Source organism: Opisthocomus hoazin, chromosome 22 (genome assembly GCF_030867145.1).
Source record: "Opisthocomus hoazin isolate bOpiHoa1 chromosome 22, bOpiHoa1.hap1, whole genome shotgun sequence".
Lineage (NCBI taxonomy): Eukaryota > Metazoa > Chordata > Aves > Opisthocomiformes > Opisthocomidae > Opisthocomus > Opisthocomus hoazin.
Window position 1 is genome coordinate 461,905 of NC_134435.1, and position 27,931 is coordinate 489,835.

The following is a 27,931-nucleotide window of genomic DNA, read 5'->3' on the forward strand; positions in this document are numbered from 1 at the left end:
TTGTAAGGTTTTTAATTAAAGAATGCCTGTTGTTAGAGCACAATGGGGATGTCCACTGGGATTCTAACTAACCTTAGACAAGTAAAACCTAGGATTTTTCTTACCAATATATAAAAATCATAGAATCATAGAATGGTTTGGGTTGGAAGGGACCTTACAGACCATCCGGTTCCAGCCCCCTGCCATGGGCAGGGACCCCTTCCACCAGCCCAGGGTGCTCCCAGCCCCGTCCAGCCTGGCCTTGAGCCCTGCCAGGAAGGGGGCAGCCACAGCTCCTCTGGGCAGCCTGGGCCAGGGCCTCGCCACCCTCATGGAGAAGAATTTCATCCTTCTAGCTAACCTAAATCTCCCCTTTTTCAGTGTAAAGCCATCACCCCTTGTCCTGTCACTCCAGGCCCTTGTCACGAGCCCCTCTCCAGCTCTCTCGCAGCCCCTCCAGGCACTGGCAGCTGCTCTGAGGTCTCCCCGCAGCCTTCTCCTCCCCAGGCTGAGCAGCCCCAGCTCTCCCAGCCTCTCCTCCCAGCAGAGGGGTTCCAGCCCTTGGATCACTGCTGGGGCCTCCTCTGGCTCCGCTCCCACAGCTCCAGCTCTGTCCTGTGCTGAGGGCTCCAGAGCCGGACGCAGGGCTCCCGGGGGGTCTCAGCAGAGCGGGGCAGAGGGGCAGAATCCCCTCCCTCGCCCTGTGCCCAAGCTGCTGGGGATGCAGCCCAGGGCACAGTTGGCCTTCGGGGCTGTGAGTGCACACTGCCGGGTCATGGCCAGCTTCTCATCCCCCAGCACTCCCAAGTCCTTCTCCTTGGGCTGCTCTCCATCCATTCTCCGCCAAGCCTGTATTTGTGCTTGGGATTGCCCTGACCCACGTGCAGCACCTTGCACTTGGCCTTGTTGAACCTCATAGGGTTTTACAGCAGTCAGAACAGAGGCACATAGAAGTTAATTCTGGTTTATGGCCACGCAATGTGTCAAGAGGTGGGCTGGGAAGTAAAAACTATTCCTACTCACCCTCCTTTTAACTAGTACGTATCATAACCTCACACACGTGGACACGTTCTCTGTGCACATCACCCAGTCCCATCAATATTAACAGACTGTCCTATGCAACTCAAGCAGGTGCTCTCCCACTGCTACGCAGCATTCATGACTCATTTCGTTTTGGGACTGAATGCAATGCAGTCAGCAGCGCGCATCATAAAACTGATCAATAACCATGTGCAGCCTTTCGCCAGGCATATTTGATTTTTAAAAGAGTTCTTCAAATTCATAGAACAAAAAGGCATTTAATTTGTATGCAGGGAAGAGAGAGACCAAGATTGCAGGCAAGCTTTTTTTATGCATCAGTATCACAAGCTGTGTACTTCATTAGGGAAATCCTATCCTTATAGCAAGAACTGGTGTTTTGAAAGAAACGAGTCCAGAATTAAAGGTGATGTCTACGTGGTCCACAGAGAATTCACAGAAGTGAAGTCAGCAATAAAACTTCAAAACCAGAACAGAATTCTTTAAACCAGTCCTCTGCAACATATCAAATGGGGGCTCAGTTACTATAGGCTTTACTCCCAACCTGGTTTCTGTAGTACTGCGGTATTCATGCTCCAGGAGTCAGGAGGTACCAAGGGCCAAGAAACCCTGTCTGCTGCTCTCAGCACTTCCATCACAAAGCGAGAATAAATCATCCCTGTGTAAATGGGAGAACTACAGTAGTGAGGACAGGGATGAACCCTGTCAAAGACAGTTGGGTGAAAAATTTACTGCACGCCAACATTTATGACAGTGAGGATCTGAGGCAGAACCCTGTAAACTGCCCAGATGTTGAAGGGACTCACTGCCGCTCTTACCAAAGCTTCACTCTGATCTCCAGCAGCACGACGGAGCCTCCGGAAAACGTCAATCTCTCCATTGCCTGTATGCAGATATTTCACCCTCTCCCTTCCCCACAAAGAGCTTTCCCCTGAATTTACTTCCTTCTGTACAAACCTTCCCCCATGACCACAGCCCGACGCTAACTCCATCGGGTGCTGCCACCAACCCCGGCAGCGACCCCACCGCCCCGCGCCCGGGCTGATGGGTGCCCGGTGGGTGCAGCCATCGCTGGCACGGCGTCTGGCGTGGGATGGCGGCCTGGGCACGACCAGGTTTCAGGGGTGCTCTTTGAAGAGGTAGAATATGGAGGTTTTTTCCAAGACCCTGCTGTGGATTAAGGGAAGTAGTTCTTGGAAGGGATTAACAAGGCTTTGCTGGTGTGTCTTTAATCAGCTCTCATGTTATTTCTAGGCCCACAGCAAAACTCCTAGGGAGCTCACACCCAACCATAAACGATTGCTTGAATGCAAACTAAGATGATGCTGACTGTTACTCAGGGCACTTCTCATGTGACTGTCTGGACTTATCTGTCAGAGAAGACAGAGGCCGTGCCACAGCAGTCAGAGACTAAAAATGGAAATTAGGAATTCTGGATAGTTTTTCTCAATGTCTTGGACACCTGTGAGACAGTTACACTTCAGCTGTAAAAACAGTGTATGTAGTCACGTGCTCATGACCTTCTATACACACACATACACACCTTACATAGAACTGGCCTTTCTTCTGTAGGTGCTTAGTATTTTGAAGAGTTCACATGTCCAACTTCACATTCCCACTACCAAAAACTCTTCGTGAATGCCCTCAGCATCAGCTGTTCCTGACAAATTCTTGATAACACAGAGAAAATGTCATCAAACATATGGTTGTTTGTGGCTTCGTCAAAACAATCACATAAAATGAGACAGATGTGTTTATAAGCATAGAAATCTTTGCAAAACGCTAGTAACTGAGCATCATTAAAAATGTTAGACATCTATCACACTCATAGACATTGAATTGACATTAATAAAGCTGCAACGTAAGTCATTTACAGGTTAGCAAATGTAAAAAATCAGGATCAAAGGCTCGAATTAATCTGGCGGTTACTTAGGAGGAGAAGCCCAGGGGAGGCAGCAGACTGAGCCGAGAGTTTGGCAATCCCTAGAGCACACATGCACACACTCCTGTCCACTCACACACAAAACCCTACACCTTGATCTCGAGCGACTAGGAACACAGTAAGTCTTCACACAACAAACCCACAGTCAGTCTTTTAGACAAATGGTATCAAATGATGACTATCAAAGGAAAACGAGGGTCTAACCCTTACAGTGACCCTGTAATGACAGAACAACAAACAATAAAAATGTTATGAACAAGAAGGAAAACCCAGCAGCATAAACCTTATCACAACGATTAGAAAAAGAGGTATTTGTTCACTGGTCTGCTTAGGTTAGAGAATCAGAGATCTTATTACAAAAATATTCTTGTCCCAGATGGCCTTGATTGCCATATTTCCTCTCTAGTTTTTATAATTCGCACTTCAAATCTCTGAGGGAAAACATTGCTATAACAGCTGTTGATTTGTATGAACTAACTTGCATAAATGTTCTCCCTCCTATTCTTCAGGGAAAAGTCTGAGTAAACATGAGCCAGGGAAATCTCTTCAAAGCCATCTTCCTGAAAAACCCCGTCTTTGCAGAAGTCAGTGATTTCAGCATGACAGCTTTTGCCCTGACGGGTAAATGTGGTTGTGGTGAAACCAGACGCACCACTGGAAAGGCCCCCGGTGCACACTCCCCCTCTCCACGGCCACATCCAGCACCGGGCTGCCAAAGCACCGCCGCGGCTAACGAGGGGCCATCGCTCGCCCAGCCCGGCGGCCGAGACTGGCGCGTTCTGACTGCCCTTGCTCACAGACAGCCCGGCCAGGACCTGCAGCTCCCCTCGCCTACGCTAGCACTCAGCTATGCACAATGCCTTCCAGTTGGAACCACCGCTAGCTGAAAGGCCTATTTTTGTGGAAAAAACCCTCTTCAGTTCTTAAATTCATTTTTTATCATGTTTCAATAAATGTGGAAACATCTGGGAGACCGTCTATCTTCTGATTCAGCAAGCAGCGTTTCGCATGGGAAATGAGTCCACCCTCAAACTTCAGAATTCCACCGCTGAGGATTTAACAATGAATTACATTTAAAATTTAAAAAATCCTCAAATTTACATTGGATGCTACCCAGCAAGAAAGTTATGCTGTCAGTAACTGGCCCGCCATGGGACTTCGCCCTTCCTCTCACTAGAAGAGGCACAAGATCATGAGATGCTGTAAATAGTCAGAACCATTTCTATCTGTAGAAATCTATAAAAGTAAGGCTTGCTAAGCCCAAGCAGACCATGTTAGATACTGCCTTTGTTTGTCATCTGAATTAAAACTGTGCCTGAAGAGTTTGTGTTGGCTGCTGCTTCGTAACACAGCCCAGTGGACTGACAGACGAGCTATTGATCTCTCAGCAGCCCAGCAAACACCGTGTCAAAGGTGTCACTTTCCAGGGCTCTTCAGAAAGTTGAGGGTTACAAATCCTCTAAAATCTCATTTTTGCCTTTCATGAAAAAAAAACCTGCTCTGGTGCTGAGAAGCTTTCCTTAAGCGAGAACTGCAAACAGTGCTGAATGGAGCTGGGCTAGTGGCCAGCGAGGAGACCACCGCGGGGGCTGTCGTGCTGTCTGTCCGTCCTCCTGCCCTCGTCTGCTCCCGCCTGCGGCCAAGGCACTGGAAAACACAAAAATCCCTGTTTTCAGAAACCTGTTAGGTGTCCTCAGATTCCCAGACTGTGAGGAAGAATTTTAAGTCACAAATCCTTTCTCCTTTGAGGAGTTTATCTGAGTGGAATTCGATAACAACACAAAGAGCTTGCTGGAAGGGGCATCATGACATTGCTCCTCTCAACCGCCGTGTTGTCTGTTTGCTTCTCAAATATCCCAGCAGAATTTATGAGACATTCAAGTTTATGCAATAATGGTCAGACGTGTTTGGTATTGTAGATGTCATTTTTTTCGCATCTTCCTGTCATATTTTGTAGCTATTCCCATTGTTCGGACATCTCCAGTTATGAATCTCACTAAACTTGATATTCTTTCATAATCTTACCAAACTGTCTCATACCCTCAGATTCCAGATCTTTTCATACTCTTAAAACTGCAATTTTCCCCTGTGTTTGGCTTGAATCATCCAATAAAGCTCTTCCTAGACTTTGTATCTATTATGTACTGAAGATGACTATATTACTTTTAATATATATGATCTATATTGACCTATATTAATATACAAAAAGGTTATGTACCAGGTTATAAGAAAAACAGACAGAAATCCTACAAAGATATTTGGGTAGGCCATGAGATAGTTTGGTTAACTCGGTTATATCCTATCTCCAGCTGTACTTTCTCTCCCAATCCCATGTTTTCCTTGTCTTTTGCAGGGAAGTAACCAGCTGGAGTCTGCCATAGCACGGCGCCCTGGCTGAGCCCAATATCAACTTGCCGACCGCGACACACTCCCGTTTTCTGCACCATGTTTCAGCCATGCGTAAAATGGGCAAGATGACGTTTCCTGTCCTCATGGCTCCATTGTGCTGCTTTCTTCATGTCTGGAACCTGCTTTGAGGTAAGATGTGTGTTAGGATAAGAGCAAGCAAGTTGCCCTCTGAGGCAGTGGATGTTTTGTGCTACAGTGAAAACAGCATTACAGAAAGGGACATTCTGCTGAGCTGTGAAGAAAATCAGGAGCAGCGGTAGGTAAAATCCTAATTTCTCTCAGACTGGCTTAACACAGAGCATTGCTACAGCAGGAAGCACAGTTGAGAGAGCTACATCTTAATAATAAGCCTTATAATAGAAATGCCTGTAGTACTGTTTTAAAGCAACCTCATGCACTTCTGATTCCTGGCAAATTTTGGTTATAATATTATGATGGGCTCTCAAGCAGCTTCATTCTGCTGGGGTTCATTGCCAACACACAACTACACTGACCACAAATTGGACAAGAATTTGTTGTGGTAGTGAGCATAGTTGTCTTTTTCTCTGCTTCACTCTAACAGAGCTGGAAATGAGAGGGGGCATTAGTATTCTGATGAAGAGAGGCTGTGACAAAGACCGTGACTACAGGGCCTCCTGACTCCTCTGTGATGCTGCCAGTGATGTCGAGGGGACTGACTCCAATTGCACCGCTTTCGAAATAGCCCTGCCATGGTACGGAGAGAACAAACAGACGGGCAATTCATAACACGGGCATAATGCTTTCAGTTCTGCAGTGCTGGCTTTGCACTTTGTAAGGAAGAATGATACCAGGTGAGCAAATATTTATCTTCATGCAAGGACTGCAGACATTTCTGTGCCAATTTGTATGTGCATGTGTGTGTACGTTTACAAAAGGACAAGCTAAATACAAATGTGATCATATCTTATCTTCTTTCTGCATGCGTTTCCCTGGCAGGATTTGGAAACCTCATGCAGGATGTGCTGTGGTGCTTTAGTCAAGTGAAAGGAACTATAGATATCGGGGTGACAGAAGGTAAGTTTATTTTTCCTTTTGTTGCTGTGATCAGAAAGAACTTGTTTGCCACGTATATCTTGCCTAATCAGTTTGCGGGAGTGTGGTTCGTGTGTTGTTGGAATCTGCCGGCAAAGAGCTAAGTTGCACTCTTCATTTCTGCCTTCATTATGTACTTATGCGTTTGAAAGAGATGCGTCTTTAAAATTAGCTATTGATCCAGAAAATTCATTGGAAGGCATTATGGCTTAATCATATCAATCGTCGTTGAAATAGATTTCCTTTTGGTTTTCAGCTGTTATTTACAGAATTTTTCAGGGAATTATGCGACAGCCTTTCCCACTGTAACATGCTTTACTGGGATCAGTTGGATTCTGTTTCTGGGTGACATAACTATAACTTGGTGCTCACGCTTGTATCTGGAGTTAAAACAAATTGCAGTGCGTACCCTCCTACAGAATGTACCTATGTGGGAGGGATTCACGCAGGCAGCTGGGGGATTTAGGAGCACAAGGCATCCCCTTTCGCACCCAGTAGCTTTCAGGGTGATTTGTGCTCCTCAATCACTCGGGCACTTCTCTCTCTGCAAGCGCATCTGTTCGGCATTTAGCCAACATGTGGACTGCAAAACCACGGACAACTGAAAAGAAATAAACACATTTAATTTTCCTGACTTTAAAGTTGATTATGAATTCAGTTCTGTTCCTCCTATGATTGTTCTGGTTTAAACTTCTTACCAGGTATTTTCCTACATGTTCTTACTCTCATTTCACACTTTCATCTTCCTTTCTCTCATTGCATTGCCCATTAATCCACTAATTCCTTTCCCTTTCCATTTCCCATTTTATTCCCTATATGTCGTTTATCCCACAAGGATAACTGAAACCTTTACCACATCCCTCCTCTCCCAACCCTCCTGTACAGGCAGTGGTTTTGTGCTGCAGGGAGGCCCATAAACAGTGATGAAATCCTGTCTCCCGGTGTGCAGAGCAGGTGGGTTTCTGCTCCTGCAGTGGCCTTTCCCACGTGCGTGCACATTTCTGCCGTGTTTTGTCTGGAGCCCCAGAGGACGTGAGCTGCGTTCCCTGGGACCACCCTGCCGATCGGCCGCACGACGGTGAGGGTGCTGCCCGTCGAGACTTGGTGGCACCAGCAGAACTCTGACGGTGTTTTCTGCCTGAAACCAGAGTGGAGACACTGCTAGTGGTGTTTCATCCCTCCACCTGAACGGCTTTGGATGTGAGAGCACTGCTGGGGAAAGAGCTTGCTGACAAGTGCAGCAGTGCCTGGGAAAGGGTTGCTAAAAGTGCAGCTGCTCACAGCTCCTTACGTGGATATTGGGATAATAAATGCAGGAACTGAGTTGGTTTATTAGATGTATTTCTTGTATTTTGTTGTATTTCCTGAAGTGTGATGCTTTCTTTAAAAGCACGGTCTCGTAGGACTGAGTCAGCCCGAGCCTCTGACAGCAGAGCTCTGACTTCTCCTCCCGGTGGGAACGCGATTCTGCCCGGAATCAGATTCTGCTGTCATCTGCTCCGCCTCAGCGGCACTTCTCTGTTAAGCTGCTTTTGCAGAAAAGAGTTTCAGTCTGTAACTCCAGAGACTACAGTGGGGCACAAAACTCAGGAGAATATTGAACAATTTGTTAAATCTCTAGGGAAAAAACCCACCGTTGTGATTAAAGCCAAAATATTTTTTTACTGAGGTGTTTTTTTGCAAAAATGTTTACAAGTGTTTTGAGCTTTTACTGTGGAATATGCAAATCATTTTAAACGGTCAAGAGCACTTGTTTGCTAGTTCAGAGTTAACAAAATGGCAGGTTCCCTCTTCTTACTCACTATCCTTTTCTTCATGTAACCAGGCATCAACTGAAGGCTATAAGCTATTTTTGTTTTACATTTGGACTCAGTGCTGGAGGAATCCAGAGGCATGATGACAGGAGGGGACCCCTGCAGGTTTTTCTTGGAGTAACCCGGACTCACAGAACAGTGAAGGCTGACAGACAATGCTTAAAGGCTATATTCAGTGAAACCAGTAACAAAAAGGTGGTCACGCTGGTCTGTTCAGTCTGGTCAAGAGGTACAAACGGCCTCACCATGTCTGAGGAGAAAGCTTGGGAGAATGTTTTAGGTACAGGACTGGGCTTCTGGTTGTTGTGCTGGTTTTGGTTTTGCATGTGAGTGTGTATGTGTGGGCATACAGATGTAGCTACACATGAATTGTTAATCGATAAATTAAAATGATCCTCGTGAAGTCAGACATTCTACCGGTGCCTGGCATATTTTGCAACTGGAATGTCACCAGATCCCAGCAAGCTGCACAACCAACAGTCATTTCCAGTGGGGCTGAGATTTTTATTCTGGCTGCTTGCATGCGCCTGCCTTTGCCACATCTTTCGTGTGTGTAACCAATAACTCCAAATCAAAGGTGTCGGTGTTGAACGATGGTCTGCAGGCTCACCAAGCTGGCTCAGAGCCTGGTTTGTGTTCTGACGTGTTAGTTTCCTTTCTGTGTTGCTTGCTAATTAAGCTCAAATACATATCCTGATTTTTGCATGTAAAGTGAAACTGTTTGTTAATGGAACATAAAAACTGAGCATAAATGTTTATACAGACCCAAGCCACAATACAGATAATGGGGGGGGCTGGGGGGGGTGTACATTATTTTAATGAGGTGGAAGTAATCTGTTTCTTAGGGAATATTTGTGTCTATTTTTAAGTATGTTTTTTTTTCTGTCATGTACAGTGGAATCCGTTACATCCGTACAGATGGTGGAAGAGAGGTGCAGTATTTGCAGATTTCAGTCCTACAAGTAGGTCTCAGATATGTCTTCTGTTCCAAGCTGACCCTGAGTTCCTGGGTAAGCCTGAAGCAAGTCGCTACACAGCTCTGTGTGGATATTATTTATTCCAGAGGCTCACATAACCTCTGACTCTCTGTGATCTACATCTGTATCCGTAAGCAGGTGATACAGATGCAGAAACGCCATATAAATAGTTACAAAGGCATAAACAGAGGAGAGACACGGGTTTAGGAGGAAATACAGTCCTCCTCCTGAAGCCGTAGTGATCATCTTGTAAGCAGAAGGCAAATCTCCTTCCAGGCTCTTAAGCACAGGAGCAGAGAGCCGAGTCTGGCCAGCTGAGGGGCGAGGACGGGTCCTGGAGCAGTCAGTTTTCCTCTCCCCTCCTGGAACAGCCGGCAGGTCACCACCTCGCCGTTCAGTTCACCCGCTGGCTTCCAGCGGCGGAATGAACGACCAGCTCTCCACTTCCAGAGCGAGTCACGCAAGCCCTGGGCGGTGATCGTGAGGCTCTGGGTTGCAGGGAGATGTTGCCTGGCGTGGAAATCCACGCTAGAGCGTGAGCAGGCCGGTCTGCGTGCAGCGGTGACGGTGTCTGCGGCACGGCGGCGTGGCTGGGAAGGTGCCGTCCTCGCGCAGCACTGCGCGTGCTGCTCTCTGCGCACGATGCGCACCTGCACGTGCAGAGCCCAGGCCGCGCGCTGAGGAAGGGACAGGCTGTACCTAGAACAGTAATGCACTCTCTGTCCTTTGTAGAAGGCGAGTGGTTTCTCCAGAGCTGCTCTCCGCCGGCCAGACTGAGGGGTGGCCCTAGCCTGCCCTAAAGGCATCCCCGCGCCAGAATATTAGTTCAACTAGCGGCCGGGAAATTCACATACTTTTCCAGGTTTTGTTGAACACTACTACGAAAGTGGTAACTGAGCCGCTGTGATCATTAGAGATATGTAATTGCAGCTTTCACATCTGTGATGTGGTTTAATTATGCACACTGCACCCAACTTTCCTCCGTAATTTCAACTGGAGATGACATTCCTCGTTAGCAAGCAAACCTGCGTGTAGTTTGTGGGTGCAGTTAAACAGCAGCGCTTGCTTCACAGACAGTCATTTACGTTTCTGGGCTAGTATATTAAATAATCTCATTGTGCCTTTCCATGAAGAGTGCTTTATAAAACACCACCTCTTTATTTTGTGTCTTGTTTCCTGGGATGGACTTGAGATACACAGTAGTACTTGATCTTCAGTCTTCGTTTCTGTGTGATGCAGAGCCAGCCGTTGTCTCCAAGCAGGAAGGCTTTGCCTTGCTTGCAGCTCAGACCTGGACTTCTTTTGCCACATCCAGAGAGGGTATTCCGAATAAAGAGAAAGGTATTAAAGGGAAATTAAGAGCGTCTCTCCTTACTGGCAAAGGGGCTTTGCATCTCTCTGGTGCAAATGCAGTCACGCTGTCATCTGCCAATGACAGCAAAATTAGGAAGGCTGCAGCCAGGTGATGAGAGCAGACAGGGGAGTGGCCCAGGGCTCCACACGAGGCGACAACAGCAGGCGAGGATGGCGAGTGGCTTGGTCCGAAACCAAAAACTTGTCCGTAGAGTAATTAAACAGCAGGAAGGCAGGGGCAGTGAGCATCAGCAGCTTATCGCATTATTTCCTTCCAACCTGCCCTCTTGGTACTCCGATATTTTCCATAACGCGCGCCTGGGCAGGCTGCGGCAGGGCGAGTTAGGAGCGCCCGTAGCTGTCCGAGACTTCCGCCTGAAAGAGCGGGATGTGGCGGAAAACAACATCAGAAATACCGGTGCAGAGGAGTCCCACCTGCTGCGGGTCCCGCCGGGCGCTGGGTCTGCCTCGGGCAACCCACAGGACAGCAGAACCTGCTCTCACGCAGCGCGCGCCGCGGTTTGTAACCGCCTGTCGGGTGTCTTCGGACACTCCGCGGCCTGAAGCGCGCTCGGGCTACATGCAGGGCTGTGCGAGGCTGCGCGGGGCTGTGTGCGGGGCTGCGTGCGGGCTGCATGCTGGGCTGTGTGGGGCTGCATGCCGGCCTGCATGGGGCTGCGTGCGGGGCTGCGTGTGGGGGTGTGTGTGGGGGTGTGTGGGCCTGTGCGGGGGCTGCGTGCGGGGCTGTGTGTGGGGGTGTGTGGGCCTGTGCAGGGGCTGCGTGCGGGGCTGCGTGCGGGGCTGCGTGCGGGGCTGCCCGGGGGCTCGGGCTGCCAGCCCACCCAGACCGACGGACCGGGCACCTCGGCGGGCCCCGCCCGCCGCCCCCCCGCGCCGCACCGCACCGCACCGCACCGCACCGCACCGCGCCGCGCCGGGAGCGGGGCCGGGAGCGGGGCCGGGGCCGGTCCCTCGGCGCGGTGCCGGCTGCGGGGTGCGCTGGCAGGCCGGGCGGGCTGAGTCAGCAGCCCCGGCTGAGGCAGCGGCGGTGCCGGGCGGGCCCCCGCGCTCCTCCCCGCGCTGCCGCCGGGGCCGGGGCCGGCAGCATGGGGCCGGGCAGCGCGGGGCGCGGCAGCGCGGGGCCTGGCCGGCCCTGCCAGGCAGCCCCCGCAGCCAGGCCCCGCGCCGGCCGCCTGGGCACCGCGGAGACCCCGCGTTCCTCTCGCCTTTATCGTTTTTAGCGCTTCGTTCGCTCCGTGCGGCCTCACCCCCCCCCCCCCGTTAATGCCCGGCCCGGGAGATGAAGGGCTTCTCGCGCTACCTGCCCTACCTCCTCCGGCCGCCGCGCGCCGCGCTCTCGTGCAGCTGCCACGCGCAAGGTACGCGCCGCGGGCGGGAGCGGGGCGGGGGGGCCGGCGGGGGGGCCGGGGGCGTGCGGGGGGGAGCGCGGCCCGTGGAGCCCAGAGCCCGGCGGGGACGGGCCCGGGGGGGGGGGACACGGCTCTGCCTGCCCCGGCCGCGCTGCGCGGGCTCTGCGCCGGGGTGCGGGGGTGCCGGGGTGCGGGGGGTGCGGTGGTGCCGGGGTGCGGGGGTGCCGGGGTGCGGGGGTCCCTTGCCTCGGCTCCTGGCGCCTTCACCCGCAGTGTCCCCAGGCTGGAGGCGCGGGCTGGCGGGGCCGGGCAGGGGGGCTGGGCGGTAGGCGATGCTCTCCGGCCTCAGTTGCTGCGTCTGCTCGGGCTGCTGTATTACCGACCAAGCGGGCAGCGTGGAATTTTTAAAAAATTTATTTTCTCTGAAGTTCTAAGCAGATGACATTATTCCAGTAGATAGCTCAGGCTAACTCTGGAGTCCGTCCTTTGGAAATTTCTGCGGAGGTCTCGTTTGTTTTCGCTGTGACGCTGCCCGAAGCACAGCTCCGTGAGGTGTTCTCAGTGAGTGGCTGTTCAGGTGTTCTCCTGGACAAAGCAGTGCAGTGGAGCAGCAGAGCTCACTGAGAAAAAAAGAGGATTCAAGAGAGAATGCCACGCCGTTGTGCGATCTGCTCTTCTCCATTGCAAACAGTATGTAAAGACTGAAACTTGTACAAACTGTTTCTCAGACCAATTATCGGATGCATATCATTAACTCAGGGTGAGACAGCTCTGGAGAGTTTAAGTGACTCTGCTAGAGGCTGAATCGCTAGCACAGCCGAGAAGAGAACGCAGGTAAGAGCCTGACTCCTGCCTCAGCCCTCTCGGAGTGGCAAAAATGGCCAGCGTAGCCTGCGGGAGCCCTCAATACACGGTGAGCAGCAGGAGCGGGACACAGTGCCCGTACCTCCGTGTTCTGGGTGGTGAAGTGGCGGTTTGGTATCTCTGGTTCACTCTCGGTGGAGCGCGGACTCACACAGGAACAGGGCTGTTCACGGGGTGAAGCTGCGGTGCCTCGGTGACCGGATTCAGTCAGATGCTGCCCCGGTCAGGCTTTACTCCGCAGACAGGCAGAAGGCACAGGACGGCGGAGCCTGGCAAAGAGAAAAGGCTCCTCTCGTGTGGCAGCCTGGCAGAGGAGTCCCTCTAAACCGGAGCAGAAATCCCTTCGCGCCCCTGCGGCACCCTCTGCGCGTGCCCCTTCCCATGAGGGCCTTCCTCCAGAGACCCCGCGGACCCCGGCTCCATCCGGGCCGAGGCGCCAGTGCCCAGTGTGTTCTCCCTTCCCTCACTGTGAGAAAGCTCTCCTCGTTCATCGCAAATTCCCAGAGCTGTAAATGGGAGAGCCAGGACAGCGAAGAGCCTGGAACAGGCAACAAAGACACTGCACGAGGCAGTAACAAACCTGAAATTCCAGTATGCTCGTTTGTCCTCGTCCGGCACTGCCTATGACGTGGTTTTAGAAAGTTGCGGCTGAGCTCTCGTTGATTTCCTCACAGACCGGTTTGTTGCTCTGCTCTGCTTTGCCGTCCTTGACTGGCAGCGCCCATGGGAATGATCCCGCGTCGTCATCGTTACTGTGAAGGCGCAGGGTGATGGTAATGAAGGGGAGGGCGAGGGTGCGTCTGGAGAGCGCCGGTGAGAGTGAGGAGCCGTGGGTGGTGGACATGGCGTGGCTGAGCAGGCGACGGCCGCCTTCCCTCATGGGACCGGCTGCTGTGCTGGCCGTCGTCCGGAATCGCTGGGCCCCCTCCGGCCAAGGCGTGTGGCTCGGGACGGGGCGCAGCACCTGTGTTGTGAGGTCTTTTGAGAACATTGACTACGGGGGTCTCGGCAGCACAGCGCAGCGACGCGTTCGGACATGGGGTTAGTCTCACGTGTCTGAATTCAGCCCCGCTCGGCAGCGCGTAGGAACGCATGCGTGTGTCCCATTGACCTGAAAGCTATGCCTTGTATACGGCTGAGTAGTAGCAGTTTGAGCTCACAATACTGTCCCTTGGACCCCGATTGCTACTCCTGAACTGTGTCTGAATGAGGAATATTGCTGTAGAAAAGCATTTCTTGATCTGCTACTTAAGCTGCAAAACAGGTATTTGGGTCTGCCGTGTTCCCGCGGTGGTGACTGCACTGAAAATTGATCCAAATGCATCTTTCACCGAGAAATGTGCACTGTGGGCTTTCTATCATTTATTATTTGCTGAAAAAGGGCTGCATGACAGAGGGACTGGTGCCTTAACAGAAGTATGTGTGTGTTAGTGTCAGATTTGCTGAGAGCTGTGGATAGCTGCAGCAGCGGGCAGCCTTGGGATCTGCGTTTACAAAATAAACTACTGCAGAATGAATACATGTGTACTGATCAAAAAACCTACTTGTTTTTTTAGATGCATTAATTTCTACAACACATTCGACTGAAAAATATGAGAGATCATTTAAATCCTTAGCTAAGTAACCTTCAGAAAAAAAGGCTTAGAATTAAGAAAACAATATCCCTTGCTGCAGATGAGGGAGCAAGCACGAAGACGGGAAGTGAGTTTTCTGGGGTCATGCAGTCGACAGCCTCTGAGTCATACATATGTTTTTCTTCCAGAATTTAAACAGAAATGTATTTTTATGCACTTTTCTGAGCAAGGTGTGAAATGCTGGCTGTTCTGCAGATGTATTAGTTCATTTAGATACTTTAGTTGATATTTAGCCATGCAATAGTTGTTTCCTGTCCTTAAAGTCTGTGACTGGGCTTAAGAGATCTTTAACTGCATTATTAATTTGACAGGCCAATGACTTGAAGACATTTTCAGTAGATTCCAAATTTTGCCAAATTTGATTGACGTTGAGTTAGGCTGAAGGTCTTAAATCGCTTTGTATTTCACGCTGGCAAGTGTAGCCTTTCGTCGCTGCAGCTGTGGGATCTCTGTGCAATGGTTTGTTAGTTTGGTGCGGGTACGAAGCAGCAACCGATACAAATGCGTCTGCTTTCAGTTTGCTCACTAACATTGCAATTGGCAGGGATTATTTAAGTATTAATCTTTATTTATTATTAAAGACTTTGTCCAATATCTGAATTTACTACTCAGGTTTAGAAGCAATTTTTTAATTGCAACAGGAAAGTAATGATGCACGTGTGTTACTGCAGTGCTAAAGATCTGGACGATACAATGAGAAGTCATTTAGGAGGTGTATGCCAAAGAAGCACTGCTATTTTCAGGCTAGGTTCAAAACAAATATGCTGTAGGTTTTGTACTATTTTATTAGCTCTAATCACCTTAACAATGTAATAAGAAACTTTAGCACTTCTTTTATACATCCCATGTACTTTTGTGAAGGACCAAGAGCAAGTGTCCACTGGTCTCTTAGATCACCTTTCTGTTTGCAGCAGGCTCTAATAAAGCAGATACTTAACAGGTTCTTGTCAAACAATCCTCAAAGGATTCCAGACTGCTGTGTTTGGTGGTAATCAATTATAGTGCTGAGCTGTCTTCATGGTTTGTGTTCATTTAACAAAACTGTCTGCAAGTTAAAATAAGTCTCAGTCCCTGCTATGTAGCCTGCAGAAGAATTGCTCAGCGTGGGCTTTATCGTGAGGTTGTATCTAGTCTTGTTCAGTTAAATTCGCTGTCTGAGCCTGTCCTTACAAATGGAGCTCTTTGAACCTCTTCCTGCTCTTGCTGGGCCCTTTTATTTTCCCGTGGTGTGGGATAGCCGGGAAGGGAGCTGGTACTGTAACTAAGAAAATCATCCACCTGTAGTGGAGAACGTGGGTTGTGTGTTGACCTTGCGGCAGCCTGCGGATCTGTTGGTGTCCGTACGACTTTGGGCCAGCCGTGCTGTTAGCTTAAACTCCGTCTGTGCTGCTTGGTGCGTCCGTGTCCTCCGCTGCGATGAGTTTCCTACGCACAGTAGAGGAATTCTGGCTGAAGTCGCGAGTTCCTGTGCTGCTGAAGGCAGTCGGTCGTGGCTGTGTCAGGGAACACCCTGGACCGTGGCAAATGAGGGTTTGCTCAGGGTTGTCAGCCTGCCACACCTCCGCCCTCTTGAAAACTTGTTTAAAGCCAAGCTGTTGTCGTTGTCTCTGCTGTCTTTGCCTCTGGGGAGAATCTTCAACCCTCAGCACGCCTTCCAGTGTGAACATGTAGGGTAAGATGAATTAAAAAGTGAGCCCAGGACCAGGAATGCTCCGTGACGAGGCCGGGTCGGCGCCCTGGGTACGCAGATCTGCCGCAGCGGTCGGTGGAGCCGGGCCGGGGGTGCCGGTGGGAGCAGCGCCGAGCCCGGTGCCGAGCCCGGTGCCGAGCCCGGTGCTGAGCCTGGCGCCGAGCCCGGTGCTGAGCCTGGCGGTGCCCGTGCGCGGGGCTCCCGAGGGGCTGGGCAGGCGGGAGCTGCGCAGCGTCGTGCCGAGCGTCGCGCGGGGACCCTCCGGCGTCGCTGGCGTTGGCGGGTGGCGGGGCGTGGGCTCTCCAAGGGCCGCCGCGTACTCCGTGCGTCGTGCTGTCGGCGCTGCCGGCCGGCGGCCGCTGCCCCGGTCACGCTGGTCACGCCTCGCCGCTGCCGGCCCTGCTGCCGGGGGACCTGCGCTGGGCACGGAGCCCCCGCACTGCCAGGCAGAGGAGAAGAAATGAAAGGCCATTTGATAAACAGATTTTAAAAAACCAGTGGGGTCACTGTGACGTATTTGACAATGAGTGTTTCTTTCACGGCCTCTGAAGAATGGCAGCAGCCGTGCCTGCGGGCTCTGCCGGAGCTGCAGCTGCAGCGGAGGCACAGGGCAGCGACTGTCCGCAGCGAGGGTGGGCACCAGCCCGCCGTGCAGCCCGCTCCAGCCTGCCCCGCGCACAGAAGGCCCTTGTCCCCGGTCCCCATCACCCCCCGAGAGAGGGCAGAGCCTGCCGGTGTCATCGCGCCGGGACGCCGGGACCACCCCTGGCTGCCAGTCCAGCCCAGGCCAGCCCAGCCCGGTGCTGCTGTGCCAGACGTGAGTCCGCAGAGAGCTCGGTCAGCAGCGGCGAGCTCTGCTCCGGCCAGCACTTCAGGCCTGTCCTGCCGGGATTCTAAACAGAAAGCATTTCCACAACTGATCTGCAGAAGTCGTGCATACTGCCAACTTACAGACTGTGCATGCGGAGAGGAAGGGAGGGTACGGGCGAATTCTGGTCTCTGCTGCTTGATAAGTCACAGCGACTCCTCTGTGAAGTAGCTCCTGTGTGCCCTGACCTCCGGGCATCCCAGCGTGGCTTCATCACCTCCATGGGCAGTGGGAGTCGTGCGAAAAGCAGCGCTGCCCGTTGGGAGCCGGCTGCTGGGCACATCGGCACTGCGATGCCGCCAGAGTCTGCCGGCCTTGGCTGGGGGACGCAGCGAGTCCTCGCGTGTCCCCTACACCTCCTCGCCCTTGGGCATGCCCGGGCTCTGCTCCCCCCGCAGCTCTGTGCAAGCACACGCCGATGCGTTTCACAAACATGGATCCTGGGCTGGCTGTTCGGTATCAGTATTTTGACAAAGGCTAAGTGAGAAAAGGTCATACAGCATCTGTTTTGGTATGAAACCTAGAGCCACCTTGGTTCATTTAATGTGGCTACTTCAGGGAAGTTAGTCGGTTGCTTTAGGAATACCTTCACCTTTATTTTATTAAAGTTATTTTATTGTATTATTTTATTAAAGTGGTCAGACTGTCCAGTGCCCAGGGTCTGAATTTCCCCGTGCCAAGGTAAGCAGCGAGCATCGCTCAGCTAATTGGTGCTGTTAGCGAAACCGACTTTTAGCTCAGAATTAAATACTGTTTTAGTGAGAAAATATACCAAGTAATGAAAGCTATCTGTAAGTAGACTGCTTATTCCCTGAATATCTTGATACTCACGAGATTCAGGGTCCTTGAAAGACCAAAATGTGACTTTGCTTTAAAATTGAGGGTTTTGAAGTTACAATTCCCAGAGTGTTCGTACGCACAGTTCCCTGTTGCAGAAAGGCGACCAAAGAGTGGAGCAGTTCCTGTGCTGAAGTGTCCCTGCGGTAACGATCATTTTGTTTTCTCTGAAGCCTTTAACAGTTCTCTGGTTTTCTGTGTTTCCCAGTTTGTGCCCAGGCTTTGCAGTAGCATGTTTGGAGGTTCCAGCAGAGCTGACACAAAGGCCGGGATCTTTAGTCACTTAGGTTTGAGATGATTTTAAAGCTTAGCTCGAAGGTGCCCTTAAGCTAAAGGGTTAGCTTTTGAGGGGTCTTTAACATGAAAGCTCAGCCAGAGGCACCTTAAAACTAAGCTGCTTACCTTAGGGCCACCTCTAGGCTAAGCTTTTGGCCTTTGGAATATTTTTGAGTGCTGCATGTAAAAAATAAAAATAATTATTTCCTCATACACTCCAGACAGCAGATTCCTCTATGGGTGACCACAGAAGGCAAGCTCAGGTTTTACCTCGTGTCGTATTTAGATCAGCGGAACAGGCCAGGTAACAAAGTCTGCATGGGAGCTGTTTAAAATGTGTCTTAAAGCTCCCGGTCCCGGGCGTGAGAGCGTGGGTGGGAGGAGCAGGGCCGGCCGGTGGCTAACTGGCCTTGCTGGCTGGACTGGTCCCTGCATGGCGCCGGGCAGAGCGAACCCTGGGCAGGGGGCTGGAGGGCTCTCAGCACGGCGGGACCCCGCAGCCAAAATCCTCAGCCTGGAGTGGACCTGAAGTACCCGATTTTCTGTTCCTTCTTTTTGGAAACTTTAACTTTGCTGTGATTATGGCCCTTATACGTACCATCAGCCTGTCAGTTTTGTCCCTGCTGCGTTGACCCCAAGTGAGTTTATTTCTCTGGTGAGTCATTCCTATGGCTTCGACCCGGGTTAATCAGGCACCAGCGGCTGGGAGCTTCGCTGAAGTCCTGAATTACCCTGGAGTAAAACCCACATAAATTAAATTTGAAGAAGCATTAATGCTACAGAACGGTATGTGCATTAGAGGTACAGTAAGATTGTGTAAGTATGCAAATATGGTTTGGTGTAACTAATAGTCTATAATTACATGAAGAGAGACCGTTAGTTTAAGGCTGATGGAGGAGAACACTGAGTTAAGATTGAGCTTTCTACAATAATTGCATTTCCTGATTTAGCAGTTCTTTAATTTCTCAGTCTGAATGCCGTATCAACCCGTGCTTTTTAGTGAAGAACATCAGACTTGCTTGAATCTCAGTTCTTACATTTGTCAGAACGTGCACCGTGTGCAGGAATCCAGCAGCCTGGTCTGTTCTTCCCATAGCAGTAAATGGAGTTAATTTTGTGTAGCCATGAACAAATGGATTGTTGCTAGGGGGAAAAAGGCAAACTCCCTATCCAAAATACTAGGCGTAAGGTCAAAATGAAGCATGGCGTGTGAAAACTATTTCTCCTCGCAGTGAGCTGAAGACTTTGTTTCTGCTACATCCGTTTCCGTTTGTCGATTGCTGTTTGCTCTGGGGAGGTGAATCACCGCAGTGCCCAGCCTGCGCCGTGGTGCCAGGCCTGAGGCGGGCGATGTGCTGCAGCAGGAGAGACGGGAGAGGAGAGCCGCCGGCGCCTCTCTGCGCTCCGTTAATACCAGAAATTACAGACTGTGTCCTGGCTGGGCGCGACGGGCGAGCTCCGGCAGCAGCGTGCTGCTCGCGGTGGCAGCTGCCCAGCTTTGCGGCTGCCAGGCCTGGTTACCGGTGTTGAGGCGTATCGGTGGTGCCGGTGGGCTGGTGTTCTCCAGTGGGGATGACTGCTGCACCTGCATGTTTGTGGTGGTAACTCAGGAGCTGCAAGTATCGTTCCTTGGCTGCATTGATTGTATTTGCTTTGCAGTTTCTCTTACTCTGTCCATTTCAAGGCCTTTTAGGAAAAAATAATGCTTTCGTTATTCATATATATATACTTACAGGGTTTTATTTTGCTCTCTGCTAGCTTCAGGAATTTGTAAAGGAGGAAGAAGGCTGCTCCAGCTGTCACAGACAGGGCTTTCTGCTCCCAGGTGGGGTGCCCACGCCCCGCCCCTCCTCCGCCTCGCCCCTCCTCCGCCTCGCCCCGCCCCTCTCTGCCCCGCCCCTTTCTGCTCTGCCTTACCCCGCCCCGCCCCTCTCTGCTCCGCCCCTTTCTGCTCCGCCTCACCCCGCCCCTCTGCCCCGCCCCTCTGCCCCGCCCCGCCCCTCTCTGCCCCGCCCATCCCCTGCCTCGCGTCATCCCGTCCCCTCTGTCCCGCCCCTCTCTGCCTCGCACCGCCCCTCTCTTCCCCGCCCCGCCCCCCGCCTCACCCCGCCCCTTTCTGCCCCGTCCCTCCGCCCCGCCCCACCCCACCCCTCCCACCGCTCCCCCGCCGTCTCCCGCGCGGTGCCGGTGCAGGGGCTGTGCGGCCGGCAGCGCCTGCGAGCGGGGGGGCGGCTGGAGGGCGGAGGCTGCAGGGTGACCTGCCCGACCCTGTGGGAGAGCCCGGGGAATGGCGTCCGCTCGCCGTCCCCGCCGGGGCAGCTGTGCCGGCGTGTCGGTGTGATGGCCGCGTCCCTCCCGGCCCTGGCGAGGGTGCCCGTGTCCCCGGCGCCCCGGCCTGTGTCCGGCACCGACCGCGGGCGCAGCTCAGCGACCCCGGCCAGGCCGAGAGACCCCGGCGTGGCAGAGCCGGCGGTGGGGATCCCCGAGCACTCCTCGGAGCACCCTGCCGCTCGCTGCCGCGTGCTCCCTCGGCAGGGCCCCCCCAGGGGTCACCAGGGGCCGTGCAGACACGGAGGGCGAGGCTGCGTGTGCCGGCGCAGTGAGGATGGCCGCGAAGGCGGCCGTCTGAGGTTTAACCTCGCTCTTCTCTGCAGGCAGCTTTGCCAGGGCGCGGTCACCAAAAACGTCTCAGGAACTCCTGAAGTGTGTGGATACCGTGGTGGGGCTGCGCAGGTGTGACTGCTGCTCCTGCGGCGAGAGCCTTGCGTCGCACCAGTGACTGTTTGACAGCAGCCCAGCCACCTGTGCTTGATACTACGCTGTAAATAATCTTCTCTTGTGGATTATGAAGGAAAAACAGGCCGTCGTAGGCTGATCTTGCTATATTTGGAAAATAAATGCACTGTCAGCTTTGTAAAGCCATATGGTGGATTTATTCACGATCAGCAGTTCCTTTCAAATGCAAGTTCACGGCATTTGGTAATACATTTTCCAGTATACAGCTCAGCACTCTTTTTTTTCTTTTTCCTTTTCCAGCATATGATTTGAGAGCGGTCAGCTGGCTGCTGTTGTGGGCCACCTCTTGTCTGGTCGACGCATATTCAGCAATATAATTAATCACTTACATGAGTGAGTTCTTACAAGCTCCTGTGTACTTCATCATCAGTTTCTGTCCTGGCACAGATTCATTCCCAGTGCTGCTGGCTGCTTTTTTTTTTTCCTTTCTGTGCAGCGTTGCACAGCAGTGCGACTTTTTGGCTCAGCTTACTCTTTCTAGAGGCTTGTGAGACCATGCTTGGAGCGTGTCTGCGTGGCCATCAGCCCCACGCTCCTCCATTACTTCTGGCACTTGCTCCTGCTCGACACGATCTGGCTGAGGGCTGGGGGTCCTGGAGCTCTGCGGGAAGGTGGGTGGAGGGAGATCCCCTTCGGAAGGGGGTGTGCTCGTCCCGAGGAAGGGGGCTCTGTGTCCGGAGCAGCTGCCAGGGGTGCTGGGCGCCGGAGCTTGTGCGCAGACGGAGGTGTGCTCAGCACCCGGCGAGGTGCAGTTGGTCCCCGTCACGGACCTGGTGGGTTTAGGGGAGAGGGTGAGAGCGTGGGTGGCCGCAAGCCATGACACATGGTGCTGGTCAGAGACGGACGGGCATGAGACTGACTGCCGGCTCTCCTGATCCGACATTCTCCCGGTGGAGGTAACCCTGGACGCCCGCCAGTGACTTTGCTGGGGGCGGCCCTGCTCTCCGCAGCCTGGCTCCGTGCGAGTGCTGCGAGTCCCGGTTGTTCCCGGTGAACGTCTGCGACCTCCTCGGCCGTGCCGGGATGCTCTGCTCCTCTTCCCTGCAGGACTCAGTCCTGACCTGTGTGCTCCCTCGGATCGGTGCTGCGTGTCGGAGCTCAGCAGATCCCAGCCGCCTCCTCTCGCTGCACTGTGGCTGATCGCAGCCACAAATCTTCCCCTTGTGCTTATTCCAGGTGCTGTGCCCACCTGTATAATGACGGCACTTAGCACTAAACAGCTTCGGAGAGGCCTTTTGGACATTGAGTAATGAACCTGCCCAACATCTTTGTGAAGGAGCTGTGCATCGTTTGTGTGACATCTCTCCTTGGTGTCCCTCGGCGCAGTGGGAGAAGCTTTCTGGTAGCGGCAGTCCCGGGACGTGCTGCGTGTGGGGAGGCAGGAGCCAGCATAAACCATGCTGCCGCTATCCCAGATTTTCACAGAGGAATATATTTGGCTGTTGGGTTCATTTATTTAGAAACATCCAGTAACTGATACATCCAATTGCTTCTGCTTTTCCCTAGAGACCGGTGGAAACAGTGAGAAAGTTGCAGGAGCAGGGAAGAGGATGGTGGGGCAGTAGGTGACCGTCACGGTGCTGCGTCAGGCGGCATGGCGATGCCGGGAGTGGCTTCCCGCTGCCTGAGCCGCGGCTCCACGCTCGCGGAGCACGGCCCTGTCCTGGCCTGGGCATGGCCACCGTGCCGGCACCCGAGCTGCTGCCACGGCACGTAGCCATGGCCACCCTCGCTCCGCAGCCCCGGGTGGGCATCCATGGCATGCAGCCACGGCGTGCAGCCTGCGGAGGAAGGGTGTGCGCGGGACGGCGTTGCAGTCGGTCATCTGCTGGGCCGTGGGTGTCTCCCTCTTAGAAAGGCGATGAAAACCCACAGAACCCACCTGCCAGGAGCTGCTGTCAGAGAGCCGCAAGATGAAAATACCGTCTTACCTCCTGCTGTGCTGGGCCTGAGCTGTTCGTCTTGGGAAGGAAACCGTTGTCACCTGGCCCTCTGCAAGGATGCCAGCACAGGTCTCCTGCGCGCTCGATGACGAAGCTTATTGCTCTCTGTAACTAGCTTATTATTATTATATAGCTCTCTGCGACTGCCTGACAGGAGGTTGTGGTGAGGCGGGTGTTGGTCTCTTCTCCCAGGCAGCTACTGACAGGACGAGAGGAAACAGCCTCAGGTTGCATCAGGGGAGGTTCAGATTGGATGTCAGGAAAAAATACTTTACTGAAAGAGTGGTCAGGCACTGGACCAGGCTGCCCTGAGCAGTGGTGGAGTCTCCATCCCTGGAGGGGCTCAAAAACCGTGTAGATATGGCACTTGGGGACATGGTTTAGCAGGCGTGGTGGTGTTGGGGTGACGGTTGGACTTGATGCTCTTAGAGGTCCTTTCCACCCTAACGATTCTGTGATTCTGTGAAGGATCGGCTGGCTGAGAGGGGCACGGCGAGGAGCTGGCGTGGGAGCGAAGCAGTACTGGGCTTTGCGTGCTCCAGGAGGAGCTGTGATGGCTGAGGGAATGACTGTCAGGCCGTCCGTCCTTTAAGGGTTAAGAGGCAGTCCTGGGTTTCTGAGGAGTTTCTTGATTTTAAATACTTTTCTTCTGGCTAGCTGAAAATTCTCTCCTGAATTCTAGCTGAAAATTCTCTCCTGAATTCTCCTAACAATTAATGAAATTGGTCTATTTTCTTCCTTCTGCTGCTTGGGGACCCCACTGCCTCGGTTACCTGGATACCTGTCTGTGAGTCTGGGCTGCCGTGATGTCGCTGCTGAAGCCTCCTGCTTTCTGTATGTGACTGGAAACCCATCAATACCGTGACCCTGTTAAACTAGCGACTGTCCGAGCAGGGTTTGTACCGTCAGGTTTCGACTGCAGTTTGTTTTTATCGGGAGCTGTGAGAGCTGAGGTGACTTTGGCCGGTCACTGAGCGCTGATAACGGCAGGACACGGCGGCCATGGAGGGTTGGCCCTGGAGGAGGTTGGGGCATTCCGAGCCCCGAGGCCCGGCAGAGGCCGGGGGTCAGCGCCCACCGCCGTGGCCCACGGCCGTGTGTTGTGGCTCCCTGCCCGAGGGCAGCCGGCCGCTTGCAGCTCCGGCACCGCGTCGCTGGGATCCGGCGCGCTGAGCCAGAGCGAGCAGCAGAGCGCGGCGCTCGATTTTGTTGAATGAGCGATACATTTTTTGTAAAACACTTTGTCTTCTGTTTCTGTAACGTACATGAAGTCATTTATAATTCCTGCTGGGCTGCCGGAGCCAGTGCAGAGGCCGCGGCGGGTTCCCACGGCTTCCCCGTCCGCCTCTCACCCGCGCGGCAAAGAGCTCCCCGTCGTCTGCTGCGGCTGCTGTCGCCTGGACGCGGGCGCACGCACTGCTACACGCAAACAGACTGCCTGCTGGTGGGTCCGTTTACAATCCCCTGCTGCTCGGGCTGCCCTCGAAGCTTCATCTTCTCCTGTTTGTGCTGACTGTGTGAGTTCTCAAGGGTAGTCGTCCTTGAGAGGAAAGGCATTGCAGGTTTGCTGTGCTTGACGTCACTCTCCGTGTTGTCTGAACTTAAAAGCCACAAAATTCACACTGATGGAATTTCACCCACGTAAGACTGGGTAGACGACGGAGAATGTTTTTTGATGGAACGTCATGGCCGTATTTTTCTGACAGGGATTATTTGAGGGCAGGAGTGAGGGGAGCATTGCTCTTACAGCCTTGACATCTTGTTCCTATGAAGATGGGTCTCAGGCAGGCAGAGCACCGCACCCTCTTTGCCATAGTCTGCTGGCAGAAGTTAGGTGTGATGGTGCATGGACGGGTCTCCAACAGACCCTGCAGTCAGCAGGGTAGTCCCTGGCTCTCCTCCCAGTGGGCTGTGGCAGGTTGGAGTGGAAGGCCTGGGAGAGGTGACGTGTGGGAAGTGCCTGGGACGAGCTGGTGGGGCCCACGAGCTGCCAGCGCTGGCGGCTGCGGGTCGGCCGGGGAGGAGCGGGGCGCGCGTCCTCCCGCAGCGGTGCGGGTGTCTGTTGCTGCGGAGTGGGTGCAGTGCGTTGCTGATACCCGTGAACTCGGGACAATCACGTGAAACAGACTGTTCAAATGCCTTGTTTCAGCTGGCACGATGACTCGGTTCGGGTGAGTAACCACGGTGAGACCGCACACAGGCTGGCATCCAGCGCCGCGTAGCTGTGCGTGAAATCGGGTGGTCGGTGCTGCAGGCCTCAGTGCTACGCTCGCTGGCCAGAGGACGTACTGGTGGATTGATGGTGCTCGTGCTAAGGAATCAATTACTCTCCATGCCCAAATATTTCTTCCTTTAGAGGTTCGGAAATCATCGGAAAACATGACAAGAATGAAATCAGTTTTGTTTACTGAATTGGATTAAAGTAACTGGATTCCCATATGGACAGGGGCAATTGGATTTAATGTTACCTTGCGTATTCTTCCAGTCTCATCGCGGTGGAGATAGCTGTCTGTTTTAGGAAGTAATTTTTTTTACGCAGACAATAAAATCTTAACGATCACATCATCATGTTACAGTGTAGACTTTTACACATAATGTCATACTGACCTCATTGCTTATGTTATTGTTGTTATGATATGTAATTGAGGAAAAGGCTTTGGGCAAGGCAGGTACGTGTGTGAGCACCTGCACGTGTTGGTGCTCGCGTGTAACCCGTGTGCTAGGCTGGGCTGCTGCCTGATTCATGGCTTGGTCCGGGCTATTAGATTTCCCTCCCTCAGGCATTTTATAATCTGTTTAACATAACACAGTCATTTGTCTTGTTTGCTGACTACTTAACAGATGGATTTGTGGTTCTTGTAATTACTATACAAACGTTAATAAGACATGATATCTGTTATTAATTAACAGTTTTCCAGGTTTGTTTTTCCAAATGATGAGGTAGATGATATGTAAATATTAGTGACATACAAATATTAGTTTTACAATGTTAGCGTTTTGAGAAGCCGTGTAAACTTTTGAGGCTCCCCATGGTGTCTTTTTTTTTTCCCTCCCCTAAGCTGTACTTCATAATTATTCTCTAGTAGCACAAGTAGTTTTATGTTTTGTTAAAGGCTGGTCTCTCCTCAGTGTAAGGAAAGCATAGACCCGGCCGATGTCCTAAGCCATTCTCTGTATCTATCCCACCTGTGTGGTGTTCTTCCATCCCATTTATGTCCTTGTTTTGATACTCACATCCCATCTTTCCTCCTGGAGATTTCCCAAGGCAGAAATCGGTGTACATGAGCATGAAGACTGCGTACCACACGGGAGGGAAGACTCCTCCCGCCCTGGGATGCAGCCATTTCTGGGAGCGATCGCTGTGCAACGGCTGAAGAGAAGACTGGTTGAAGGAGAATGGTACAGCGAGAGGCTCCCTTCTGCAGGGCTTTGTTCTGTGGGATGATGCAGTGTGGGGTATCTCACCGTCACACAACGACAGTGTGCAAATGCAGACGTGATGTGCGTGCGTGCAGCATCCCCTGGCCAGCGTGCAGCCCCCGGCACCGGTCTCCGAGCGCTCCGGTCCCGGCAGCAGGCTCACCGGCACCCTCCGTGCCGCGGCAGTGACAGCTCCGCCGTGCCCGTGGGACCTGTGGCCACACGACGCCAGAGAGGCCGGTGAATCAGAGCGTGCCGTGATGACTGCTTGTGATTCTTCCCATACCAAAATAGTCTCGTGCTTAAAATACGTTCTGCGTTAGCCGAAGCGTGCATGAGGCTGGGCTGGCTTTCCAGCGCTCGGCTGCGTTTCAGACTTGCTTATTGGATGCGTTGCCAACAGACCGCGTCCTTCTGCCGAGGCAGCTGGGATGAAACACGGTCATCAGCGGTCAGGGCCCTCGCCTGCGCTGGTTGTTGCTTTGTGAAGTGTCACTGAAAATTTGCAAACTCCTGTGAATGTTGAAACAGTCGGCAAGTAGCTCACTGCTCACAGGCTCTCCGTTGCCCGGCTGTCAGCGTTGCAGCCCACAACTGCCTTATTTTGCCTTACCCAGTTTTGCGTTACCCACCAGCCTGGTTTTGAGACTCCATCTATCCTTCTGAAGGCTGTGAAACTTCAAGTGATCCCGACGCAGGTGAAGATCGCTGCTCTGCCAGACATGCAGTTTCCTTTTCTCTGGGGAATTAATCCTGTCTGACTGATTGGCCTTTGTGCTTTCCATTTTACAAGGATGGCCAGGCTGCATCTGTGTGTTCTCCTTTCTTCTGCTGCTAGATGACATTTGAGGACATGCAGCGTGATTTCTATAAAGAAATAATCCCGGCACCAAGGTTGCAAGCACTTGCTGTGCTTGCGTTATGAGATGTGGGCAGCCCTGCGTTAGTTATACCCTGGTTTTGTTACTGTTTGATGAAGGCAGTGGAGTGGTTGCAGTTCAGAATATACAGCTCGCAGTGACCTAGATGTGTTGGTGTCTGTGGGTGTATGTTGGCATATATCCTTTGAAATGAAATCCACCCTTGGGGCCATACAAAATTTTGCATGTTTGATGTTAATTTAACAGAAATAAATGCTAAATAGTCATTCTCACACATAGTATCTCATCCCAGGATGCGTGGGGAAGCATCTGAGTGCTCACTATAAATTATAAATACATTACATGGCAAATGTAGCTCTTTGCTGCACTCAAACTGATCCCAGTTTCTGCTCTTGTTGCTTCTTCTGATCATGCAGCTGATGGATAAACAGTGTACAGACTACTGGTTCTTTGATAGCTTTCCAGGTTTTATGTGTTTTGTTTTGTGTTGTTTTTTGTTACTGCGGTGTGTGATTGTCATCTTTGCCCACGGAATTGTTTGTTGCCTGTGGCTTGATGACTGAAAGTTTTTAAGCGGCAGGGTGATGAGTGGAAATGGTTTTCAGAAGGCAGTGCACAGACGTGTCCACGCCAGCGGCAGCCGGTCCTGAAGCCGAGGCGCAGAGCCCGGCTTGTGTGCGTGACGTGTGGTGAGCAGCAGGTGAAGAGGGGTGCACACGGCTGAGGGGTGCAGCCGGCTGAAGACGAGCAGAGGACTTTCAGTACACTGTGGCAATATCTGCTCCGC

The 27,931-nt window shown here is 52.4% G+C and overlaps 1 protein-coding gene across 2 annotated transcripts in view; it reads left to right on the plus strand.

Annotated features, from left to right (window-relative positions):
* The first annotated feature begins 6,123 nt into the window (after positions 1-6,123).
* Positions 6,124-27,931, plus strand: part of PPP2R2B (protein phosphatase 2 regulatory subunit Bbeta) — an 89,543-nt gene continuing 67,735 nt past the window's right edge. The window contains exons 1-2 of one of the 2 annotated variants that reach the window (XM_075441696.1): positions 6,124-6,180; positions 6,326-6,403. In XM_075441696.1, the coding sequence (XP_075297811.1) occupies positions 6,171-6,180; positions 6,326-6,403 (88 nt within the window). In that variant the 5' untranslated portion in view covers positions 6,124-6,170. Of the gene's footprint in view, positions 6,181-6,325; positions 6,404-11,829; positions 11,945-27,931 lie in introns of those variants that run through there. The other variant, XM_075441697.1, reaches the window with a different exon arrangement.